This window comes from Scylla paramamosain, chromosome 34 (assembly GCF_035594125.1).
Source record: "Scylla paramamosain isolate STU-SP2022 chromosome 34, ASM3559412v1, whole genome shotgun sequence".
In the NCBI taxonomy this organism is placed as follows: domain Eukaryota; kingdom Metazoa; phylum Arthropoda; class Malacostraca; order Decapoda; family Portunidae; genus Scylla; species Scylla paramamosain.
Window position 1 is genome coordinate 9,544,068 of NC_087184.1, and position 25,152 is coordinate 9,569,219.

At 41.9% G+C, this 25,152-nt stretch overlaps 1 protein-coding gene and 1 long non-coding RNA gene across 5 annotated transcripts in view; one reads left to right on the forward strand and one right to left on the reverse strand.

Annotated features, from left to right (window-relative positions):
- LOC135090126 (uncharacterized) overlaps positions 1–25,152 on the forward strand; it is a 204,360-nt gene that overhangs the window by 158,628 nt on the left and 20,580 nt on the right. The window lies entirely within an intron of this gene.
- The window catches only part of LOC135090121 (osmotic avoidance abnormal protein 3-like), an 85,664-nt gene that overhangs the window by 19,101 nt on the left and 41,411 nt on the right, over positions 1–25,152 (reverse strand). The window contains 17 exon segments of the mRNA XM_063986491.1: positions 592–860; positions 3,684–3,819; positions 4,270–4,395; positions 7,108–7,333; positions 9,047–9,091; positions 9,460–9,692; positions 10,003–10,202; positions 14,704–14,929; positions 16,306–16,445; positions 17,333–17,375; positions 17,378–17,565; positions 19,623–19,656; positions 19,658–19,699; positions 19,701–19,794; positions 21,458–21,504; positions 21,506–21,574; positions 21,883–22,032. Coding sequence (XP_063842561.1) covers positions 592–860; positions 3,684–3,819; positions 4,270–4,395; positions 7,108–7,333; positions 9,047–9,091; positions 9,460–9,692; positions 10,003–10,202; positions 14,704–14,929; positions 16,306–16,445; positions 17,333–17,375; positions 17,378–17,565; positions 19,623–19,656; positions 19,658–19,699; positions 19,701–19,794; positions 21,458–21,504; positions 21,506–21,574; positions 21,883–22,032 — 2,268 coding nt within the window.

Below are 25,152 nucleotides of genomic sequence, written 5' to 3' on the forward strand. Positions count from 1 at the left end.
GTCGGCAGTCCCTCTCTCTCTTTCTCTCTTTCTCTCTCTCTTTCAGCTGGATTATCTTACCTGCACGAGGGAGAGAGAGAGAGAGAGAGGGAAGCACCACCCAGAAAAATAAAATCACAACTCGTCGTACCTGAAATCTCATCCACTTTCTACCTGCTAGTTTAAAGGTAAAGTTGTGAAAGTGGCTGCCACACTAACACTCAGGTGACGCTAAGATCTCAGGTACACAGCAGGTACACAGAGGTCTCGAGCAGTGCAGGGGAGGGTGGCGGGAGGCAGGGATCATGCAAGGTGAAGTCCAGCATGCCAAAAGTAGGTTTGAGTCCAGACAAGGAGCATCAATAGGCAAGCTTGAAGAGAAACGTTTTCTGTGCTAAGGCGTGCTAAGGTTTTCTCTATTAGCCGTGCGAGATTTGAAGCGGAAACTCATCTGTTCTTTGCTCTGAGTCCCAATTTTTTTTTTTTTTTTTTCTTTTTATGGTGATTGATTTTTAAGGCGAGACATGCGAGCTGGTTCACGGATTAGTTGATTTGGATTTTTTTTTTCTCTCACTCTCCCTTTCTCTTTTTCTGACATGCAGTGAGTAGAACCTTTAGAATGTTGTCATCGTCCTCATCGTCCCACATTCCAAGTCTGGCCGGCGCCGTTTGGGAAGGGAACCGTGCGCCTGGCTGGATGCGGCTATGAGGCGCCTGACCGGACGTGCCATTGCTGCTGTTGCTGCTGCTGGTGCTCAGGTTGTTGTTGAGGTTGTAGCTGCTGTTGTTGAGGCTGAAGCTTGGGTTTTGATTTTCGTTGTACTTGTTGAGGGAGTCAGACAGATTGTTGGTGCCGGTGGTGGTGGTGGTGGTGGAGGGGCCTGCAAGTGTGGACATGATAGGCAACATGCGCGAGACAAGTCAGGGAGGGCGCGGTGCTATCCACTGCTGTGAGGTGAGGGTGTGTGGCCTCCCGCCCCGAGGTGAGGGAGGTGTAGCGACCTTCCCGGCAAAGGTGGAGCACAGAACAACGGGCTTCACGCAGACCCTCAATACGGACGGAATTCGAACGCGTGTATAAAGTATATTGTTGACGAACCGTGGACACCTGAACCGCGTAAAGTGAAAATCTCTTTAACCACGGTACTTGAGAATCCTTTCAGTCAGGTATGCGGAGAGATTTCTTAAACCACACCTGCTTCTGATTATACCGCATGTAAAACCTTACTTTAATTGTACATAAGGGTAATTTAATGAATAGTTACCGGTAAAATTCCTGAAATGACAAAGATTCCGTACATTTTCAAAACCGCGTGATACGAATTCCGCAAATATGGAGGGCCTGCATTGGCAACCGGAAAATACACAAAAAAATAAATAAATAAAAATACAAAAAAATCCACAAACAGAGATGCGTTAAGGGACAGGTAAAGTTCTCTCTCACCTGAGCCGGAAAGGGGTCTGTGGGGGGTAAAGAAAGACCCCTTTATACCCTCTAGCATTATGGTGAGGGGAGAGGGGGGTCAAGGGACACATAGGAGGAGAGATTGACCTTGAATAACCTTGAATGACCTGACCTATCCACATTGACCGTGATTTCTGTGTGTGTGTGTGTGTGTGTGTGTGTGTGTGTGTGTGTGTGTGTGTGTGTGTGTGTGTGTGAATCTCACCTTTTAACATTGACTAGCAGTGTGTGTGTGTGTGTGTGTGTGTGTGTGTGTGTGTGTGTGTGTGTGTGTGTGTGTGTGTGTGTGTGTGTGTGTGTGTGTGTGTAGTGTTTGGACTAGATGTGCAAAATAAGCTGCAACTTTTTAGCCAAACGAATATTATTGTTTACGCATGATCCAGTTTGGCAGCGTTGTTCGGAGGCCACAAAACATTTTGAAAAAAAAAATAATAATAATAATCATGTATATTCATCCTCGGCCGTATTTTTGGTCAGCTCAACATTCTTTTTGTGTTCATGTTTTGTCTCTTTAGTGTTCATGTTTTCTTTCACTAACTATTATTTTTTTACAGTCTGTCGTTTTCATTTAGTCATTCAAAAGTCACTACTAAAAACATTAATTTCTGTTAGACTAACATAAAAAAAAATTTATCTTTACTACTACAAATTTCTCTGAACAAAAAAAGAACGGTCATGAAATCAATAAAAATCTCACAAAAAATATAGTAACAAAATTATAATCGCTAATATAGAAAAAAAAATCCCGTTATAATTATGATTGCAGTCAATCACATTTGTAATCACTAGTTTTGTCATTAACTCACTTCTACGTAAGTCTCTATAATGTAATTGCCTCGGTGAACAATTATATTCTCGAATACTGTGTTGCGGAAATATCAACACAAAAATAATAAATCTTCAGGACCTTATAAGAACTGTCTAACCTTTGACCTGAGCCTCCGAGTGTCACCTTGACCCTCCCTGGTGAGGTCATAGAGACGGTCATGTCAGGTCACGTCTCAAGGGCAACACTAAACATGGCGATACATTAAACAGAAGCCTTACTACCATTGCAGTGTTGCTGGGAGGAGGACAGACAGACAGACAGACAGATTGGACGGACACACACACACACACACACACACACACACACACACACACACACACACACACACACACACACACACACACAGAGAGAGAGAGAGAGAGAGAGAGAGAGAGAGAGAGAGAGAGAGAGAGAGAGAGAGAGAGAGAGAGAGAGAGAGAGAGAGAGAGAGAGAGAGAGAGAATAGAGTTGGGCATATAGACAAACGCAGACACAGACACAAACATACAGACAGACAGGGAGTGAAAAAAATGTAAATGATTATTGGAGACAGATGGCAAATATACAAACACACAAACAATAAATAAATAAACAAACGATTAATAAAGAGGAAATGGAAACAAAGTAAATATTCATGTGAATAAATAAATAGATTGGATAGAGAGGAAAATTTCAACACAAAAATGGAAGAAAAAAACCGAGAAGGGAAAAATATGGGTACATAAATTAGAACAGAGAAAAATTACTAAGACCTTGGCTAGAGATGACAAACACACACACACGCACACAGACAGACGGACGGACAGACAGACAAATAGACAGACATACAGACAGACATATATGGAATTCAGGATGGTGGTGGTCCTATAAATTCTATGAATTCTACCATTACAAACATGTATTTATATTGTCATGTGTGTGCAACCAGTCAACTGGGAGTAAATACACACACACACACACACACACACACACACACACACACACACACACACACACACACACACACACACACACACACACACACACGCCAGGGTACTCTCACACACGTATACACAGACACATATAATGTACATAACAATGAACTTTTTGATTGTGTTGTTGTTCAGTATAAACATTTTAATGCAGCTTTTGTTTTTGTGTGATTTTAAAAATGTGAATTATAGACTTCAAAGAGAGTGATTATTTTATGTCACAGCTATTATTACCTTACTTTAATTATACTTTATGCTTCAGTCTGACTAATTCTTGTTAAAATGATAATTATAATTCTGATTCTAATCTACTGAATATTTGGAATTACTTAGAATGTATTAATGGAGGAATTTTGCAAGACACGATTAGGTTTCACTAAATATAATGATTAACACACACACACACACACACACACACACACACACACACACACACACACACACACACACACACACACACCTGCAGGAGGGAGTTTGGTTTTCACTATGAGCAGGTCAGGGAGTCGCCACCTCTGGTACTCGTCCTCCCACAGCGCCTCCTTCTTGATCGCGTCTATGTTGCTGTAGTTGCAATCCCTCCTTACCGTGGGCTGGATCTGTGTGGGGAGAGAAGGGTGGATGGTCTTAGTGGCGAGCTAACTAACTAATGGTTCAAAACTCTTAACTGTTTATATGGAGGTGTTCTTGTGGTGTTTCTTACTTGAGAGAGAGAGAGAGAGAGAGAGAGAGAGAGAGAGAGAGAGAGAGAGAGAGAGAGAGAGAGAGAGAGAGAGAGAGAGAGAGAGAGAGAGAGAGAGAGAGAGAGTCATGATTATTAAGGAGGATGAGGAAGAAGATGAAGGGTTGGAAAAAGTGATTGATAGAGAAGTGGTAATGAAAAGGTGTCGTGTTGTTTACCAGAAAATGGCCACTTCAATGGAGAGAGAGAGAGAGAGAGAGAGAGAGAGAGAGAGAGAGAGAGAGAGAGAGAGAGAGAGAGAGAGAGAGAGAGAGAGAGACTCGTTATCTCTCTCACGAATCCAACTCAGTCAGTTTCTAAGACTCACTTTTTCCAGGATGGCCGTGAGCAGCTTCACCTGTTGCTCCTGCCGCCTAATTGTTTCCAGGTAATCGGTCCTCTCCTCCTGGAACTCCGAGGTCAGGTCTGAGATCTCCCTGTCCATTGCCTTGAGCTGCAGGGAAGTTCTGGTTAGGTCATCATACATACATACATATACATACTCACACATAGGGATTCGAACATGAAATAATTAGGTTATGAGTCGAGTGCACTAACCACTATGCCATCTTTATTTCATTCTTCTGACTTCCTTTCTAATAACATAAGAAAATATGGGAAGCTGCAAGAAGCCATCTTGTTTACACGTGGCAGTCCCTGTATGAAACATATCTATTTTCACCTATCCTCATATCTTTCTACATGTTTAATTTGACCAGTCTAATGCATTTGCAGATGATATAGCACATGAAAATCTAGTAAACCCGAAAGCAAGCGTAAAGAAAATCGTTTAGCTTCCCCCATGAAATAAAGAACGAGAATGAACGAAAACTTCACTCAACCCAGGGGAGTGTAAGCGACCTGGTTTGTTTGCACGCTGGCGGTGGTTCATTTATGGCACTAAGAAAAATCAGTGTAGTAAAAATAAATACAAAAAAAAAATGAAAACAAAAAGATCTGATAACTGCATAAACTGAATACCCCGCAGTAAGGACAGTCTCGTGAACTACAGAGGCGTGTATCGTCGTTATTTACTGCATGGAACACCTCTGAACACATTCTGGAAACTCACTCGGGACAACATTACCGCTCACTTACTCCAGGCTCATGGGAAGGCCAGTGGAAAGTAATGGACTAAGTGGAGGTACGAAGTGGTGCGTGTTAGACATCGTAAAGACTGGGGTGTGGTTTTTAGCGAATGATGCTCAGGGAATAAGGAAATAAATTGGTTTTCCTCTTGGTTGTCCTACTCCTATTTTCTTTTTAGGGACGGTATTTGAGGTCTTTTATTTTTTATTTTCATGATTTTTTTTATGTATCTGTTTACCTATTTATATATTCTTTTCTATTTTTTTTATGTATGTATTTTTTTTTATTTATTGTCTTTTTATTCATTAATTTACTTTTTTTTCCCCTCCTTCGATGATTAACGCAAAAAATCGTTCTTTCCAGTGGTACAACGTTCCCTCCCTGCAATCTGAACGCCCATTTCTTTGCCATTATAATTGAATGAATGTTTCCACTGTAGTATTCCCTGAGTACTGTAAGGCGAAGTGACAGGGACGGAGGGCGGGGACTGGAAAACCCTCTCATCTGTATTCTTAATCCCACACTGAGGACGTGGCGTGGTGTTTTGCTTCGATTATATAGTTTAAAGTGGGGGAATCTCTGCCTGGTATATACGTAGGTGAATAAATCGGTAGATAGAAATTGTTGTTGTTGTTTATTATTATTATTATTATTGTTGTTGTTGTTGTCGTTGTAGTTGCAGTTGTTGTTACTATTCATGCACAAGTTCATGTCCCTTTGCACGAGATCAAGAAAAAAAGAAAAAAAAAAACACAAACAGACTGTAAAAGAGCAGTATCGTCCGTACCATTACCTTTCCACAGCGAGGCACGCAAGGATTACACAGCATTACACAGACTTACACAGACTTAGCCAAGGAAGAAGAAGAAGAAGAAAGAAGAAATAAAAGTAAGAGAAGATAAGGCAAAATAATAAACTCAAGAGGTCGTTACGGTTCTTTTAGCTTACACTCATGGCGGCAGCTCCTGTGTTAACCATTTGAGAGGAATTAACCAAAGAAGAGAAAAGAAGACAAGAGGTAAAAGTAAGAGAAGATAAGACGAAACATAATAAACTGAGAGGTCGTTACGGTTCTTTTAGCTCACACTCATGGCGGGAACTCCGAGTATATTAACCATTTGAGGGGAATTAACTAAAGGAGTAAACAAGAAGAAAGAAGGAAAAAAAAAGTAAAAGACAAGACAAAAAATTATAAACTGAAAAGTCGTTACGGTTCTTTTTAGCTCAAGGTCATGGCGGGAACTCGAGTATATTAAAAGCATTTGAGAGGAATTAACCAAAGAAATAAACAAGAAGACGAAAAAAAAAAATAGGAGTGAAAGAAGATACGACAAAAATAATAAACTAAGAGGTAATTACGGCTCTTTTTAGCTTACACTCATGGCGGGAAGTCCTGTATTAAGCATTTGAGAGGCTGAGGGAACCGTCTGAAGGAAGCAACCACACGTAATCCGATTAAGAGAACGACCAGTCAATAGGGATTTCCATCAGCCAGCCGGGAACCAATCAGCGCTCAGGTGATATGAGAATGACGCTTTAATTATGCACCGTGACCTATTTAAGGGGTACGATCACCTGAGCTCATTGCCGTTAATTAGATGCATGGGTCACCTGGAGGGATGGTGCTCTTGATCTTGTGTTCTTGATCTTGTTCTTTAGGCTTGTATGCTTAAACATTAGCTCAGTAGAACAATAGATATGAAAGAGGGTGGAAGAAAACTTGACAGGCCAAGGAAAAGACAGAAGGATTGCATTTAAGATGATTAGAGAGAGGAAGAGAGAAAGAGAGAGAGGGGGTGGGGTTGAGTAGAGAGCACGCAGAAGAGAGAGAGGAACACCGTCCCCCTATGAAAGTGGGAGTGGGAGAAGACTGCCTGAGCGTTTTCTTATTTCCTCAGAACTTCTTACAAAAGCCACACGGAACAGTCAAATTTTTTATCCCTCAGACAACTCAATAACATAGTAGTAGTAGAAGTAGTAGTAGTAGTAGTAGTAGTAGTAGTAGAAGTAGTAGTAGTAGTAGTAGTAGTAGTAACATTTGTAGCATCAATCAGATCTCTCAGTAACTCAATCTCACCTTCGCTTTCTGCCTCTTGGCCAGCTCGGTCTTGACTCTGAGCTCCTCGTGAATGTCATCGTACACCTTGAGCATCACGCCGTCCTCGTCATCCACGTTCTTTAGCGCCTCACTGAGGATCTTCATTCGCTTCTCCATGTTCTTCTTGCGCCTGTTCCTCTTCGCCTTCAGTTCCGTGTCTTGCGTCTTCTCTCCTCCCACCATCTTCTCTTGCAGCTCCTTCAGTCTATAGAGGAAAGAGAGTGCGTGAGAGAGAGGGAGAGTCAGAAACGCTTTGCTCTTTCACCACGACTGTTTTCCAAGGCTGCAGAGATGATTAGCCGGGTTGTCAAGAGTGTTTCTCCTGTTGTTAATGTAGAAATCTTGTTAATCTGTCTCTAGAATTATAAAAACACCCTTCAAAACACGTGTAACTTCAACTAGTCGGGGGTTCGGTGCAGAAGTGTTTTAGAATACGGACCAAAGAGACAGAGGAGAGAATGATGTGTGACAGGTACGTAGATAAATGAAAGGAAACAAAATAAGATGAAAAAAGTTAAATGAATATGTAGGAAGGGGAGAAAGTGAAAGGAAGGTATAGATGAGAGAAGTGAAGGAAAGACTAGAGAAAAGGAGAAAGAGGTAGTTAGGGAAGGATAGATGGAAGAGGAGAAAGGGACAGATCGAGTGAGTGGAATAGGAATGAAGGGAAAGTGAATAGTGTGAGAAGAAAGAGAATGATAAAATTAAGGAGTGGAGGAGAAAAAGGAAGAAAATTATGAGAGAGAGAGAGAGAGAGAGAGAGAGAGAGAGAGAGAGAGAGAGAGAGAGAGAGAGAGAGAGAGAGAGAGAGAGAGAGGGTAGGAAGAATAAATTTAGTGGGGGAAAAGAAAAGAAGAGAAGAATGATGAGGGGAAAGAGAGAGAAATGAGGGGAGAATAAATTTTGGGAGGAAACTGAGGGAAAAGGAGATGTCAGGGAGGGAAGTGGAAATGAAGAGAGGGAAGGGAAGAGGGAAATAAATTATAGATGGAAATGCACGGGAAAATTAAGAATGGGACAAAGGAATAAATGAATAATAGAATAAAACTTGGTACAGCAGAGAGAGAGAGAGAGAGAGAGAGAGAGAGAGAGAGAGAGAGAGAGAGAGGGGGGGGGGGATAGCTACACCTGTGAGAGGGGAAGGAAGAGAAAGGTGGAATTAAAGAAAAGAGAAAATAAAAAAGGAACAAATCCATTAGAGAGAGAGAGAGAGAGAGAGAGAGAGAGAGAGAGAGAGAGAGAGAGAGAGAGAGAGAGAGAGAGAGAGAGAGAGAATTTTCGTTAAGAAAAAGCGGTGGAAATAAAAAAAATCGAAATTTTCAGTCGTTGACAGTTAAAAGAAGTAATGTGACAAATTTGTGAAGGAAGACCTGCGATGTGACCTGCATGAATGGAAGGAAAAAAGGAAGATTTAGAAAGATTACAAAAGGTATTCACAGGGATCAATGAAGAGGAGGGGGTGGAGGAGGAGGAGGAGGAGGAGGAGGAGGAGGAGGAGGAGGAGAAGTAGAAGAAAGGGAGAGAGCAAAGAGAAATGAGGAGCTGAAGGAGGAAGATGATGAAGACGATGATGACTACGACAACGACGGCTACGATGGTCGTTGCCGTCGTCGTCGTCGTCGAATAAGAAATGAAAAAGACGACGACGACGACGGTCGTTGTCGTCGCCGTGTCGTCGTCCAAGAAGAAAAAGATGACGACGACGACGGTCGTCGTCATCGTCGTCGAAGAAGAAGAAGAAGAAGAAGAAAACGACGACGATCCTCCGTCGTCGTCGTCGTCGAAGAAGAAGAAGAAGAAGAAGAAGAAGAAGAAGAAGAAGAAAACGACGACGACCCTCCGTCGTCGTCGTCGAAGAAGAAGAAGGGGAAAGAGCAAGGATATATGAAGACCAGGAGGAGGAGAAATATACACTCACCTCTTCAGTGCTTCCGTTTGCATAGTATTCATCATGTCCTGCGGTCTGAAAGTGATGGGAAAAATGTATGATATACAAGCTGATTGTAATGAATAATAAGACACGTGAAGAAAAATGAAAATCTAAGCGTTATTTTTGTTGTGCTCATTCATGTATCAGACGAGTTGAATGTAGCGAATATCGAAAAACTTAACACACGTACAAACATGCATACAAACATACATAAACACTCACGCACACAGTAAACAAGGAAACGATAAAACTGTTTTTAAACATCAACACAAACTAAGTAATGCTAAAAGTTAATTAGTTCATTAGTGACTAAACACACACACACACACACACACACACACACACACACACACACACACACACACACACACACACACACACACACACACACACACACTCACGGTGGAGGTTGAGAGACAGCTGACTTGGGTATGGTCTTGTAGGCGCCTCCCGCTGGTCCCTGAGCCACGTCAGCGCCCCCTGCAGGCTGGCTCTCCTCCTCGAAGTCGTCCTCGTAGACAAACTCATCTTCCAGTTGTTGTTGTTGTTGTTGTTGTTGTTGTTGTTGTTGCTGCTGATGCTGGTATTGCTGATGATGTTGTGGTGGTGGTGGTTGTGGTTGGTGGTGTTGTTGCTGGGTTATTGTTATTAGTGGCAGTGGTGGTGGTGGTGGTGGTGGTTAGTTAGAAGGATGTTATCATCATTATCATTGGTATTTTTTTTATTTTTTTACAGGGGATGGGAAGAAATGGTGTACAGGGAATGTTATTTTTTTATGTGATTTCTCTCTCTCTCTCTCTCTCTCTCTCTCTCTCCTCTCTCTCTCTCTCTCTCTCTCTCTCTCTCTCTCTCTCTCTCTCTCTCCTCTCTCTCTCTCTCTCTCTCTCTCTCTCTCTCTCTCCTCTCTCTCTCTCTCCTCTCTCTCTCTCTCCTCTCTCTCTCACCTCACTCTCCTTGGCCTGTATCTCCATTATTTTGCTCTCATACTGCTTCTTGAGGTTCTCCATGTTGGCCTGCAGCAAGGCGTTGTTCTGCTGCTCCGCCTGCATATCCTCCTTCATCTTCCGCATCCGCTCCTCGTACTCATGGCGCACCTTCTCCCGCTCCTGCTGTAGAACGCTCTCATCCGGCGCCACTGACACGACTAGGGGGGGGTTGGGGAAATACAGGGTTGGGTTATGTTAGGTAGTGTGTGGTTTGTTGGTTAGACACGACTAGGGAGAGGTTGTTAGGTTAGATTGTTAGGTGTGGTTAGTCGGTTGGGTTGTCCTTTGTAATTAGGTTAGGTTAGTTGGGTGGGTGTTTAGTTATTTAGTTGGTTTGTTTAGTTGGTTGTCGGGGGAAAGTATTGTTGTGATGGTTTGTTTGTGTGTTGTCAGAAAGATTTTTTTTTTTTTTCATTTTTTTTTTTTTTCGTTTTGTGTTTGTATATTTTATTCTTTAGTTTGTCGTTCATTTGGATTGTATGGAAAGTGGAATGAGCTTTATTGTTCTTATTTTTTTTTTTTTTTTCAACCTCCAAAAAGTCACAAATTGGATGATTAATGCATTTTATATAGAAAAAACACAATTAAATTTTTTTTTTTTTTTTTTTTTTTTGCGCTGTATTCGAAAATGAAAATTAATGTTTTTACGTTTTTAGTTTCTCATTGGAGCATCACGTGTAAATAATGGGGTGAGGGACCTTCATTATTTACTTGTATGTATTTTGCAAGTGGATTTCTACTCATTACCGAAGCTATAAGCACTTTTTTAGCCTGCAGCTTTCGTCACCGTTGTGTAGGGTCGTCTTGGCCTGTAGCACGACCTCTACAGACTACAGAGGAGCTTATGGTCTACTAACTAAATCATCATCTACAGTAACAGCTACGGCAATACACAGCCTCCTCCTCCTCCTCCTCCTCCTCCTCCTCCTCCTCCTCCTCCTCCTCCTCCTCCTGGTCTCTGCAAGGGAAGAAGAGTCAAAACAAAGTAAAAATAAATTAATAGGCAGCGTTACGAGTTATTCAAAACCCCCAAGAATACAAAATAAAACAATATTGTATTTACAGTGAAGCACACCTGTGGCTCAATGCACGCAGGTAACTATACACATGCGGAGGTCTAGAGACGTCGTACAAAAATATCAGGATTACCGTACCTGAGGCGATGGAAGTATTAAGCAGAGGAAAATGTATAAGATTTTATGGAAAACTACAATAAATGCTTCAGTTATATAAGGAAAGAATAATGGTATGAAGAAAAATGTACAGAGATTAATTTGTAGTCAAACACAAGAGATTAAATTAATAGTCAAATACCAAAAAAGTAATAGTAAAGTGTTCCTAGAATTAAAACCGAGAGATGCAAAATAAATAAATGAATAAAAACATGATATAAAAGAAATATATATGTTTAAAGTTGGAGATTAAATTGATAGTTGAATACAAAAAGAGTAAAGTAAAGTAGAGTACCTTTAGATTTAAACATTCAAAGCTGCAGAGATAAACCAAACAGGAAAAAGAAAAAAATAATATAATCCTAAGACTCTGAGACTGAAAGGGCCACAAATTTGCGAAACTAAGAACGTGAAAGAAAAGACTTAAAAAAAATCAAGAAATAAACAAAAATACAAGACAAATGTACATATATACGAGCTGATCAAATTTTGAGAAAGGAAGAAAAATAAGTTAAGACATAAAAGAGAATACGAAAGAGATGTATTCATACGAACTCTTTGAAGGAAAACTGAAAGAAAGATTAGAATAGAGAAGAGTCCTTGTGTTCTCTCTATAGCCTCGAGGGAGTATTTACATTGCACTACTGTTACAGAGAGAGAGAGAGAGAGAGAGAGAGAGAGAGAGAGAGAGAGAGAGAGAGAGAGAGAGAGAGAGAGAATGGAAACGCAGAAAGGAAGAAATAGAAATTTGACGCATGGAGAGAGAGAGAGAGAGAGAGAGAGAGAGAGAGAGAGAGAGAGAGAGAGAGAGAGAGAGAGAGAGAGAAACAAAGGAAAAGAAAGGAAATTTGAAGCATGTTGAGAGAGAGAGAGAGAGAGAGAGAGAGAGAGAGAGAGAGAGAGAGAGAGAGAGAGAGAGAGAGTAATCACACACTTGTCCCCTTCACCACACACACTATTTAGTAAAAGGGAAGGGCCAGCCAGAACCCAGTGTTTACATGGGAAGCAGAGAAAACGGCACTCTTTAAGGGAAGACTGAGACAAACCAACCTGTTCCTCCCCCACGATAGTTCTTCCTTCCATTCCCTGACAAGAATAAAGCGAGACACGTCAGGACATAAAGCAAAGGATACATGCATAGGTTTTAATTAGAAGTGCATGAAGATTAACTACCCCTGTTTTTTTTTTTTTTTTTTTTTTTTTTTTTTTTATTTTGAGGTAGAGGTTAAGTTATAGTAGGATAGATTAAGTTAGGTTAGTTTACGTTAAGTTAGGTTACGTTGAGTTAGGTTACATTATGTTAGGTTAGGTTAGGTTAGGTTAAACTTTAAAACTAACTTAACCTGACGTAATTCACCCTATATTATAACTGGTTTGGCTGCTCTTCATGTCTTCCACCTTTCATATTGTATTGCTTGATTAGAGAATATAGTGTCTTGTATTGTGGTGTGTGTGTGTGTGTGTGTGTGTGTGTTTACGAGGAAATCCGATTAGGCCAAAGGGAAGGAAATAACTCGCATAAATGTACCACGCAAACCCTTCTCCCCCTTCCTCTCTCCTCCCTATTCCCCTTAACCTCCCTCTCCCTTCCTCCCTCTCGCTTCCTCATTCCTTTTCCTTTCCTTTCCTTTCCTTTATTCGCTATTCCTCATCTCTTTCTCTCTCTTTCGTTTCCGCCTCTTCCTTCCCTTTCCTTCCTCATCCTTCCCCTCCCTCCCCCCTTTCTTTTACTCGTTACCCCCATGACTTTCTTCTTCCTCTTGCCCATCCTTCCTTCCTTCATATCCTTTCTTTCATCCTCCTGTCCTTCCATTCTTTCACCATCTCCTCCCACCTCCCTCCACTCCCTCCACTCCACCTCCCTCCCTCCCTCCCTCCCTTCATCACGTTATCTAACTCTCCATGTCTCACTCACTTCAAATATCTCTCATTACCGTCATGTTTTACTCTAATACCCCTCCCCTCTCCCTGCCTCTTCCTATAATACACCCTCTCACCTTAATTATTCTCCCCTCTCATCTTACTTTCCATCTTTTTCCTTCTTATCCTCTCCCCTCTCATCCTCTTCCCCTCTCTCTTCTCTCTCCCCTCTCTCTCTCTCTCTCTCTCCCTGTCATGGTAATCTCAGTAATTGTCCCTACAAGTCTTCCCGTTTTCTGTCAGATTAGTCGCCCCTTCAACGCGTCACGTGACCTTTCCGTCCAAGAGTCGTTCACCTTCTTAGCCAGTGACGCAACAACATGGCCGCCGCTTGGGACTTAGACTGAGTTACGTGCTTTTTCGTTTTCTTTTGTTTTAACACTTTTTTTTCTATTTTGATTTTTTTTATTGTGTGTGTGTGTGTGTGTGTGTGTGTGTGTGTGTGTGTGTGTGTGTGTGTGTGTGTGTGTGTTCCTTCTTTTGTGTCTGTGTCGGTTTTTTTTCCTTGTTTTCCTTTTGGATCAGGTTTTCTTTTCATTTTTTTTGTCTTGGTCCTCTTTTTTTGTACTCTTTATTCTTTGTTTTTTATCCTCGTGGGCGTTTTTGTTTGTTTGTTTGTTTGTTTGTGTTTTGACAGTATTATGTAAGTGTTCTTTTGCTTCATATTTTTTCCACTTTTTTTGCAATTTTTTTTTTTTTTTTTACGTTTTTGTTTTTGTTTTCAAGTCTTGTTTTCGTCTTTTTGACCAAGTGATATAAATGGTGACTTCTTTTCAATTAGTCTTGTGCCTTTCCTTTTTTTTTATGTCCTTTTTCATTGTTTTGTTTTGTTTTAGTGTGTGTATCTTGTTTTCCCTCCACTTGCTACTATAAATATTTGCGTGTTCATCTGTTAGTCTATCTTTTCCTTATTCATTTGTTATTTCGTTCTTATTCATTTCATTATTATTCATTTTCTATATTATATTGAGTGCTTAATTTTCATTGTTATTTATTATTGTGTGTGTGTGTGTGTGTGTGTGTGTGTGTGTGTGTGTGTGTGTGTGTGTGTGTGTGTGTGTGTGTGTGTGTGTGATTCACGTATTGAGAGGACCACTACTTGGATTCGTGGACCGCCACCTATGCTATCCCAAGACCTTAACACACACACACACACACACACACACACACACACACACACACACACACACACACACACACACACACACACACACACACACACTATAGACGTGAATCTCAACCTGCCAACTAAACTCAGTATGTGTGTGTGTGTGTGTGTGTGTGTGTGTGTGTGTGTGTGTGTGTGTGTAAAAGTGTGTGGTTTCGTGTCCAACTGTCTTTTTTCTTATGTTTTTTTTTTTTTTTCTGTGCTTGATTCTTACTCCCTTTACACTCTGTTTCTCCTCCTCCTCCTCCTCCTCCTCCTCCTTTTCTCCCGGTCTTTACTAAGAAAATACCATCTTTTTTTCTTCATTTTTCATTACGGGAGCACATTTTTACCCACTAACTCCTCCTCCTCCTCCTCCAAAAAAAACACCACCACCACCACCACCATCATAATACTCACTGGTCTCCTGGGGGCCCTGTTTGTCGAGTAGCTCCTTGAGTTTCTTTATCTCCTCCTGGTACTCCCTCAGCATGGCGTCCTTGGGGTCCTCGTTGATCTTGGGTTTGTTCTTGATATTTTTGGCACGGTTCGCGTATCGTAGTGTGCTGAGCGTCTCGTCATAGTTGTTATCGGCGGGGCTCAGGCAGGCCACCATCAGAGTCTTCGTGTTGCCGCCCAGAGAGTCCTGCAGTGGAAGGGAGACGAAAAAAATATGATAAGAAAGTGGTAATATCTCGTGTCTAGGAAGCATTGTTATTGAACGGAGACAAAAGCAGAGAGTGAGAGAATGATTAAAGTGTTCCTGTCACCTGCAAAGACTCCTGGAATGCTACGAAGACTGGAGGACAAGCTAAGAAAGTGTTAAAATCCTCGTGTTTAAGGAGCATTGTTACTGAGCGGAGGCCAAAGCAGAGAATGAGGGAATGATAAAGTATTGTTGTCACCTCCCAAAGACTCCTGGAAATAGCCTTGTATCCAGAGACCTTCGTTGTTGAATGGATGCAAAAAGGAATACGAAAAATCATTAAGTCTTCGTTTCTACTCGCAAATGGAACCAAGACCAGAAGATAGACTAAGAAAGTTTTAAAATTTCGTTGCACAGAGACCTTTATTGTTGAATGGAAGGCAAAAGGAAGATGAAAAGTGATGAATACATAGGGATACTTTCCAAACAGTCCTAGAATGGAGCAGAGATCAAAAGACAGAATAAGAAAGTGTTAAGATCCTTGTATTTAAAGACCTTTGTTGTTGAATGGATGACAAAACAGAAAAAAAATGTATATATAGTCTTCGTGTCACCTTTCAAAGACTACCAATGTGAACGAAGGCCAGAAGACAGACTAGGAAAGTGTTAAGATCCTCGTGTCCTGAGTCATTTGTTGTTGAATGGAGGCCAAAGGAGAGTATGAAAAATTATAGTCTTTGTCCACCTCCTCCTCCTCCTCCTCCTCCTCCTCCTCCTCCTCCTCCTCCTCCTCCTCCTCCTCCTCCTCCTCCTCCTCCTCCTCCTCCTCCTCCTAGTGTGGAACAGAGACTAAATGACAGGGTAAGAGAAGTGGTATTCTGAGGGTCAAGGGAGAGTTGAAAGCACGTATGTATGTGTGTGTAAGGTGAGCCCCGTCCAGTGAGGGAAAAAGAGAGTTTGCATGGAATGGAAAGTATGTTACAAGGGTTTTTGGGAAGATGAAATTTGATGGGGAGTGAATTTGTGGAGCTGAAGTGAAGTGATAGAGAGAGAGAGAGGAGAGAGAGAGAGAGAGAGAGGAGAGAGAGAGAGAGAGAGAGAGAGAGAGAGAGAGAGAGAGAGAGAGAGAGAGAGAGAGAGAGAACATTAATGTATGAGTCAGTAAGTCAGTCAGTCCATTAAGTCAGTAAGTCAGTAAACTAAATAGTCCATCAGCCAGTAAGTTAGTAGAATCAATCAGTCAATAAAAACCAATTAGTCAGTGCATAAGTCATCAAGTCAGCCAGTCATTAAGTCGGTCAGTACATACGTCAAGTCAACCAGTCATCAGTTCAATCAATGCACAAGTCATCATCCAGTGAGCCAGCCCCGCCCACCTGCAGCAGTCTGGTGAGCTTGGAGTCTCTGTAGGGGATATGCTTGCTCTTGCCGTCCACCAGCGCTGAGATCACGTTTCCCAGGGCACTCAGGGACAGGTTGATCTTGGTGGCCTCCTTTAGCCTGCTCCCCGTTGCTCCTATAGCGGAGAAGAAAGGGAGAGATGACACACACACACACACACACACACACACCACACACACACACACCACACACACACACACACACACACACACACACACACACACACACACACACACACACACACACACACACACACACGATATGGCTACCTAGACTGGGGGATCGTAGCTAAGTTTTGATGAAATTACAGTTGGTGATATTAGGGTAGAGACGAGGAACAAAGCAATATGATCCAGCTTTGTAAGTATGTTGAAAGTAAAGAAAGACAGATGTTTATGAGTTCATAGTTCTTATAGTCATCATGAAGAGGTTCCATATTTAGTCAATTATGCAAGAAAGTTTTGAGGAAAGATATGATCGAATTCAGCTTTTTTTTCAAAACGACATTGGATTAGTAGAATATATTGAATGAAATTGCGCAATCGAAAAAAAATTTACATTAAGTTCAAGACTCATTCGCTTCGCCTGACACATCCTTTCCTTCTTTTCAAATAACTTGGTCATCTTTTTCATCTGTGCAGTATCCATTAATTGTTTTGTTATTGTCAAAGGCACAGTATTTCCCGTTACAATCCCTCCTTTCTGTTTACATTACCACAGGTTTCTCTACAGTGTTAGATGTGTCAATAAATGATGCGCTAGGCAGTGAAGAAATTAAAGAAAGATACGATAGAAACAATACCAAACGACAGGACTTAACAAGCTTCTCAGAAATCTAAAACTAAAGACAAAAAAAACAAACACAAACAAACATTACAGAAATAAAAAAAAACACACAATAAGACAAACAAACACTTCCCCACATTCCTTTCAATTTCGCCTCTCACTCCACTAGTCACTTCCTACGTTCACCCCAACCTCTTCCTCCACTTCTCCACTCACCAGTCTTGGCTTGTCGTTCGGAACCCGCCAAGTCCACCAGGCTTCAATTTTCCCACTCCGAATGGCGTCGTCCTCCCCCGTAGTCTCCATCATCTCCAACGTGATAGTGAAGATGGAGTGTGAGCGAGAGGAGTCTGCATTCATGAGAGTAGCGCCAGTGGACCGATTCTTCCAGCCGCGGTCCATCAGCTCCTCGCACTCCGACGTGTTGTGGACCGGGTGCTGGGAGAGACCTGTGGGATGGAGAGAGGGAGGAGAGTTACTGGGGAGGAGAGGAAGAGGAGAAAGTAAGCTTGATAGTAGATATAGTAGTAAGAAGAAGGAAAAGCTAGATATAAAAGGAGTAAGGAGAAAAATGGTAAAATTTGCATAAGTTTGAAAACAGGGTGCTGGGAGAGCTTGTGAGGGGAAGGGAGCGAGGGAGAGAGTTACTGGGAAGGAGAGGAAGAGGAGAAAGTAAGCTTGATAGTAGATATAATAGGAGTAAGAGTAGAAAAAAGGAGACTTTGCATATGTTTAAGAAAGAAGGTACTGGGAGAGCTGTGAGGGGGAGGGAAGAGGAGAAAGGAAGCTTGACAGTAGATGTAAAAGGAGCGAGAAGAAAAGAAAATAGAAGAGTTTGGCCTAAGTTTAAGAAAGAGGGTGCTAGAGAGCCTGTGAGAGGAAAGGAGAGAGGGAGAGTTACTGGGACGGAAGAAAGGGAGCTTGGAGGAAGAGCTAGATATAACAAATAGGAAGAAGAAATAAAGGAAGAGTTTGCAGGAGTTTGAGGAAAAGGGTTTTGAAGAAAGGTCAGTGAGAGAGAGAGAGAGAGAGAGAGAGAGAGAGAGAGAGAGAGAGAGAGAGAGAGAGAGAGAGAGAGAGAGAGAGGGTGGGAAAGGTTACAAGGAGGGAGACGTATACATGGCAGGAGTTGAAACGAGGGAGAAGAGAGTGAAAAAACGACGTAAGTTAGTGGAGGAGAGAGAGAGAGAGAGAGAGAGAGAGAGGAGAGAGAGAGAGAGAGAGAGAGAAGACGAGAGAGAGAGAGAGAGAGAGAGAGAGAGAGAGAGAGAGAGAGATATTGCCAACACCCGGACATTGGAGTATTAATATCTCATCTCCTCCTCCTCCTCCTCCTCCTCCTCCTCCTCCTCCTCCTCCTCAGTCAAGGCCACCAGGTAAGGGTCTGAAATGCCAATCGACCTTCGGAGGACCCAAACTTTGCCTCAGTGACTGAATTATTGCAAGTAATCAATAGTACCTCGGAGGAGAGAGAGAGAGAGAGAGAGAGAGAGAGAGAGAGAGAGAGAGAGACGAGAGAGAGAGAGAGAGAATAATACAGATAGATTATGAGAAATAGACAGAGAAACCAACAGATAGGCAGATAGATAGAAAGATAGATGGATAAACAGTCAGATAGACAAACAAACAGACAGTAGGAGAAACAGATACGTACACAGACAGACAGAGACAGACACGTGCTGCCAAACAGACAAGCCTACGGACAGACACGTAACCAGGCAAGCAGACGGACACAAAACAAAACAAAATAAAAACACAAAAAAATGCATCTCCAGAACAATTTTCATAACATAAAAAAACACGAAAAATAAAAAAGTAATGATAGCAATGTTGCGTCACATACGTAAACAGAGAGAAAAGAAAATTAGTACAAGGAAAGAGAGAGATAAAAGCAGGTGCGAGAGGAAAAAGAGAGAGAGAGAAAGAGAGAAAATTGCAGCAATACTCATGAAAGGAGGAGATGATTGGGTTCTTGCGTGAGGGAGGGAGAGCTGGAGCAAAGGAGGAGAGGGAGAGAAGGAGAGGAGGAGGGAAGGAGGGGAGCAAAGAGAGGAGTGAAGTGTTTAATTCCCGCCTTACCGAGTGGGGAGAGGGAAGGAGAGAGACGGACAGACAGACAGACAGACAGACAGGTAGGCTGGTAGGCATGCATGTAAACGGAAAGGAATCCTATTTTTTTCTTTTAAATTTTGCATAACTATAGGTAATAGAGAGGAGAGAGAGAGAGAGAGAGAGAGAGAGGAGAGAGAGAGAGAGAGAGAGAGAGAGAGACACACACACACACACACACACACACACACACACACACACACACACACACACACACACACACACACACACAGACACGCACACACAGACACACACACACATCACCACACACACACTCACACACCACACACTCACACCACACACACACACACACACCACACACACACACACACACACACACTTAACAACTACTACTACTACTGCCGCCACCAACCACCACCAACCCACCACCACGCACCCTGCACGTACACCCCTCTGTCCGGGTGTTCCTGTGAGGTCCAGCCTTTTCTTGGTGTCCACGCCCAACAGGTCTCGGGATCTCCTCGTTATAGATCTCGAGGTAGGACGCGAGCACCAGAAACTTCATGTTCTCCGTTGTCTGGATCACCTCAAAGATGTGTTCGAAGGCCCTGGAGATAAGATAAGATAGAGAGAAAAGTAAAGTGGGGAAGGGAAAATATGCTCGAAGAAAGAAGTAAGACAAAAGAAGGGAAGGAAGAGCACAATGGGTGAGGGAATATGATAGAAGGGCCTGAAGATAGATAAGAAAAAAGATAACTGCAGTTGAGTAGAAGTGAAGGAAAAATTAGAGTGGATGAGGGAAGCTATGTACGAAGATAGAGATAAGACAGAGGGAAGGGAACGAAAAGCACAACGGGTGAGGGAGAATATGTTAGAAGGGCCTTGAAGATATAGATAAGATAAGCCGGCTGCAGTATAAGAGATAAGAAAAAGTAGAATAGATTAGGAAGGATAGATGTACATAGGCCTTGCGTGTATAAGCCCAATTAGAGTATACGATAAGAGAAATAAATGTAGAATGGCTGAGGGAAGATACGCTCTAAGCCCCTTTGGAGATAACCTAAGTACGAAATGACGAAAAGTAAAATGTTTGAGGTATGAGTAAATTATATGGGTGAATGAGTGAAAATAGATTGCATGGGTGGATGAGTGAGTGATTGTATGGATGAATAAGCGAGGGAAAAGGAAAGTATATGAGTGAATAAGTGAGGGAGTGAGTGACAAATTGCATGGATGAGTGAGAGAGAGAGAGAGAGAGAGAGAGAGAGAGAGAGACGAGAGAGAGCGAGAGAGAGAGAGAGAGAGAGAGAGAGAATGTGTGGATGAAAGGATAGAGAAGTATGTGTGATTAAGTGAATAAAATTGTGTGTGTGTGTGTGTGTGTGTGTGTGTGTGTGTGTGTGTGTGTGTGTGTGTGTGTGTGTGTGTGTGTGTGTGTGGCATGTTTTTATTATGAGTGGGTGGCGTGAAAGAGGGAGAGATTAGTACCTGGAATAATGAGTGAGTAGGCAAAGGAGGGGCGGATGATGGAAGGGAGGGAGAGAAAGAGAAGCGAAGTAGTGAGTGATGGATGGCGTGTTTGTACATAGGGAGAGTAGAGGAAGGAGGGAGGGAGGGAAGGTGGGCAGGGGAGGGAAGGAAAGAGTAATCTAGTGTGAATGCGAGTGACTGAGTGAGTGGAAGAATGAGATAATGAAAGAGAAAAAAAGAGCTTGTGTATGTGTGTGGGAGCGGAGGGGGGAAAGGTACATTATTTTATTTATTTTTTTTTTTTTTACTTTAAGATTGTATTCAGTAAGGTATCTATTTTTTTATCTATATGTCTATCACTTCATCTATCTATCGATCTATTCGTATATCTAATGATCTAATTGACTTACTAAGCAACTAATTAGCCGTCTGTCTAGCTGGCTAATTAACTAACTAATCAACTAACTAAATAAACAAATAAGTAAATCAATAAAGAAGTCAATAAATGGCTGATTGACTTTACCTACTTATCTCTTTATCTGTTTATCTGTTTATTTATCTATCCATCTATCTATCTACGTACCTGTCTGTCTGCCTACCTATTTGTCTATCAATCTATCCATCTATCTATCTATCTATTCAAAGTAAATAAATAGATAAAAAAATAAATGGCTTACTGACTGAATGACTGACCGACTCACCATCTATCTATCTATCTATCTATCTCTCTACCTACCCACCTCTGTCTATCTCCGTATCTACCTATCTACCTATATACATCAATGGACGTAGCGTGTGTACCTGGGGATAATACCGCGCTGCGTCGGGGGGTCCTGAACACCCTGCATGTGTGAACGACTTCCCGCAGCCCGTCTGTCCGTAGGCGAAGACTGTGCCGTTGTAGCCCTCAAGGACACTCTGCGGGCAAAAACACAGCAATAAGAGAGAGAGAGAGAGAGAGAGAGAGGTTGGGGGGGAGGAATCTTTGAAATGTGGGTTGTCATTATAAGGACGACGACGTGGATTAGGAGGAGGAGGAGGAGGAAAACATGACCAAAAACAAGAAGAAGAAAAGTAAGAGCAAGAAGAAAAAGAATAACTAGAATATAACAAGAACAGGAAGAACAAGAACAAAAAAAACAAGAGAAAAGAACTAGAACAAGAACACGAAAACGGATAGAGAGAAAGACTCGCTCGCTCGCTCACTCACTCACTCACTCACTCACCTCCACCAAGGGAAAGGCCACATCATTGTAGATCCCCTCAGTGGTTGAGTCCTTGAAGTAGGCGCCGTCGAAGGTGAAAGTCTTGGCCCCTGAGTCTGGGTCATCGGGGTTCAGCAGGCTGCAGCTCAGACCCTCCATGGCCACCACGCACTGAGAGAAGAAGAATGCTAGTTATTTCAAGGGCCATTCGATTTGTTAAGTTGTAGTGATGGTATGCTTTCAGGTATTCGTGGTAGTTATTTCAAAGGTCACTCAATTGTTAAGCATTAGTGATGGTATGCTGTTAGGTATTCACGGGAGTTATTTCAAAGGGCTGCTAGATTGTTAAGTATTAATAAGGTTACTTTCTGATCTTCTGTGTCGTTATTTCAAAGGTTATTCAATGAAGTTTCAGTTAGGTTTTATATTCAGGCATTTGTCCGGTTTATGAGTGAGTATTATGACATCTCTTTTGGGACTGGTAATCTCAGTGGGTCTTTCTTTTTTAGTTTGTTTTCTTACATAAATTTCAAAGGTCATTCGATTGTTGAGTGATGGTGAGAGTGTTGTAAATTATTCGTGTGTGTGTGTGTGTGTGTGTGTGTGTGTGTGTGTGTGTGTGTGTGTGTGTGTGTGTGTGTGTGTGTGTGTGTCTTTTACCTGTGTCAGGGTCTCTCTCTCTCTCTCTCTCTCTCTCTCTCTCTCTCTCTCTCTCTCTCTCTCTCTCGTCTCTCTCTCTCTCTCTCTCTCTCTCCTCTCTCTCTCTCTCTCTCTCTCTCTCTCTCTCTCTCTCTCCCTGACATATGCTTTGATCTACAATGCAATTATATTTTTTATTTCCACAGGCCTTCTCTCTTGTCCCTCTCTCCCTCTACCCTCTCCTCTTCGCTTCCTCACCTGACCTACTTTACCTGTTCACCTCATTAAGAATTTACCAATGACACGTAAACTTTACGATTCCACGCGTCGTTTTTGTGACTAGCTGAGGAGGAAAGGAGTTGCGTGGATGGAGAGAGAGAGAGAGAGAGAGAGAGAGAGAGAGAGAGGAGAGAGTGAGAGCGAGAGAGAGAGAGAGAGAGAGAGAGAGGGAGAGAATATACTCGTATATTGAATTCTGGTAGTTCTTCAATGAAGTATATTTTTAGTGAATGTATTCGTGCTGTGTGTGTGTGTGTGTGTGTGTGTGTGTGTGTGTGTGTGTGTGTGTGTCCAAGGTTACCTGATCACATATTTATTGTGTCGTGTTGTGTTTTTGTTCAGTACGTCGTCTATTTTATTGTGATTACTACTGGTGTCGATATTTTTATGAATGCTTGTCTCTCTCTCTCTCTCTCGTCATCTCTCTCTCTCTCTCTCTCTCCTCTCTCTCTCTCTCTCTTCTCTCTTCCTCCTCTTCTCTCTCTCTCTCTCTCTCTCTCTCTCTCTCCTTATTTTTCTTTATACTCAATTCCACCGATTTATTTTTTTTTTTTTTTGTTTCACTTCACCTAATTCCTTTTTTACCTCCTCCTCCTCCTCCTCCTCCTCCTCCTCCTCCTCCTCCTCCTCCTCCTCCTCCTCCTCCTCCTCCTCCTCCTCCTCCTCCTCCTCACACCTTGTCGCAAACATACTGTTACTATGGACAAATAAACGACATAGGCAATTCTCTCTCTCTCTCTCTCTCTCTCTCTCTCTCTCTCTCTCGTCTCTCTCTCTCTCTCTCTCTCTCTCTCTCTCCTCATCTCTCTCTCTCTCTCTCTCGTGCATTATTCATTATCTCTTCTCTTTTATTCATTTCCTCTCACTTAGTTCTGTATTTGCCACCACTTCCACCACCACCACCACCACCATCACCATCACCATTACTACTACCACCACCACCATCACCGTTACTACCACCACCACCATCATCACGGTCAATCCTTATAAAGGTTTGATGCCGATACCAACACCACCACAATCACTAACCAACATTGACCAGTCCTTGTTTGATAACCTAACAACTACTGCACCACCACCACCACCACTATCACCACCAGCGTTATCGTTATTGTTATTGTTATGTTCCTTTTGTTGTTGTTCCCTGGTGGTGGTAGTAGTAGTAGTAGTAGTAGTAGTAGTAGTAGTAGTAGTAGTAGCAGCAGTAGCAGTAGCAGCAGTAGTAGTAGTAGTAGTAGTAGTAGTAGTAGTAGTAGTAGTAGTAGTAGTAGTAGTAGTAGTAGTAGTAGTAGAAATAGTAGTAGTAGTAGTAGTAGTAGTAGTAGTAGTAGTACTAATATTAGTGACAATAATAATAATAATAATAATAATAATAATAATAATAATAATAATAATATAATAATAATAAGTATAATAATAATAACAACGATAAAATTAGCATGTTTTTTGTTTAACTATTATTAATTACTGTCATTTAGCGCCAGTAATGACCACGCTTATTACACACACACACACACACACACACACACACACACACACACACACACACACACACACACACACACACACACACACACACACACACACCCCAGTAACGGATGATTAACTCCCTAACGTAGGATAATAACCACGTGATAAATGACCATTATTCACTAAAAAAAAACATAAATAATCCACTTCATACTCGATCCATCAAAGCATAAATAAAAAAAAATTTAAAAAAATGAAAGACAAAATAAAAAAAAAAAATTCTCTAATCGGATATAATTTTGGCAGTTTTAGGAGAGAGACCAGAAAGCCGATATTGTGCCGAATCTCGTAACCTTTCCCACCGATAGCGATCAATACCCAATAGGGAGGTCCTCGCCATCGGGTCAGTGGTCTGTGGTCTCGTCTGGAAACAACCTACATTGGTCAGACCGTTTGGCACACTTTTTCTTTCTTTTACACTTTTTTTTTTTTATATTTACCAAAGATTTTATGCAGCAGCAATTAAGTTTTTTTCTTTCTCCTTTTGTTCTTCCTCCTCCTGTTTTTCTTCTTCTTCCTCCTCCTTTTCTGTGTTTTTTTTTCTACTCATATATAGTTTTTTTCTCTCTATTCTCCATTCTTTTATTCCTCCTCCTTCTCCTCCTCCTCCTCTTCCTCTTCCTCTTCCTCTTCCTCTTCCTCCTCCTCCTCCTCCTCCTCCTCCTCCTCCTCCTCCTCCTCCTCCTCCTCCTCCTCCTCCTCCTCCTCCTCCTCTTTGAACTTTTCCCCTTTCCTCACTCTTCCTCTATTTCCTCTTCTCTTCCTTTATTCTTCCTTCTTTTCATTCCACTGTTTCCTATTTCTTTTCTTCGGTTTCCTCGTCCTCGTAGTTTTCGCTTTCTT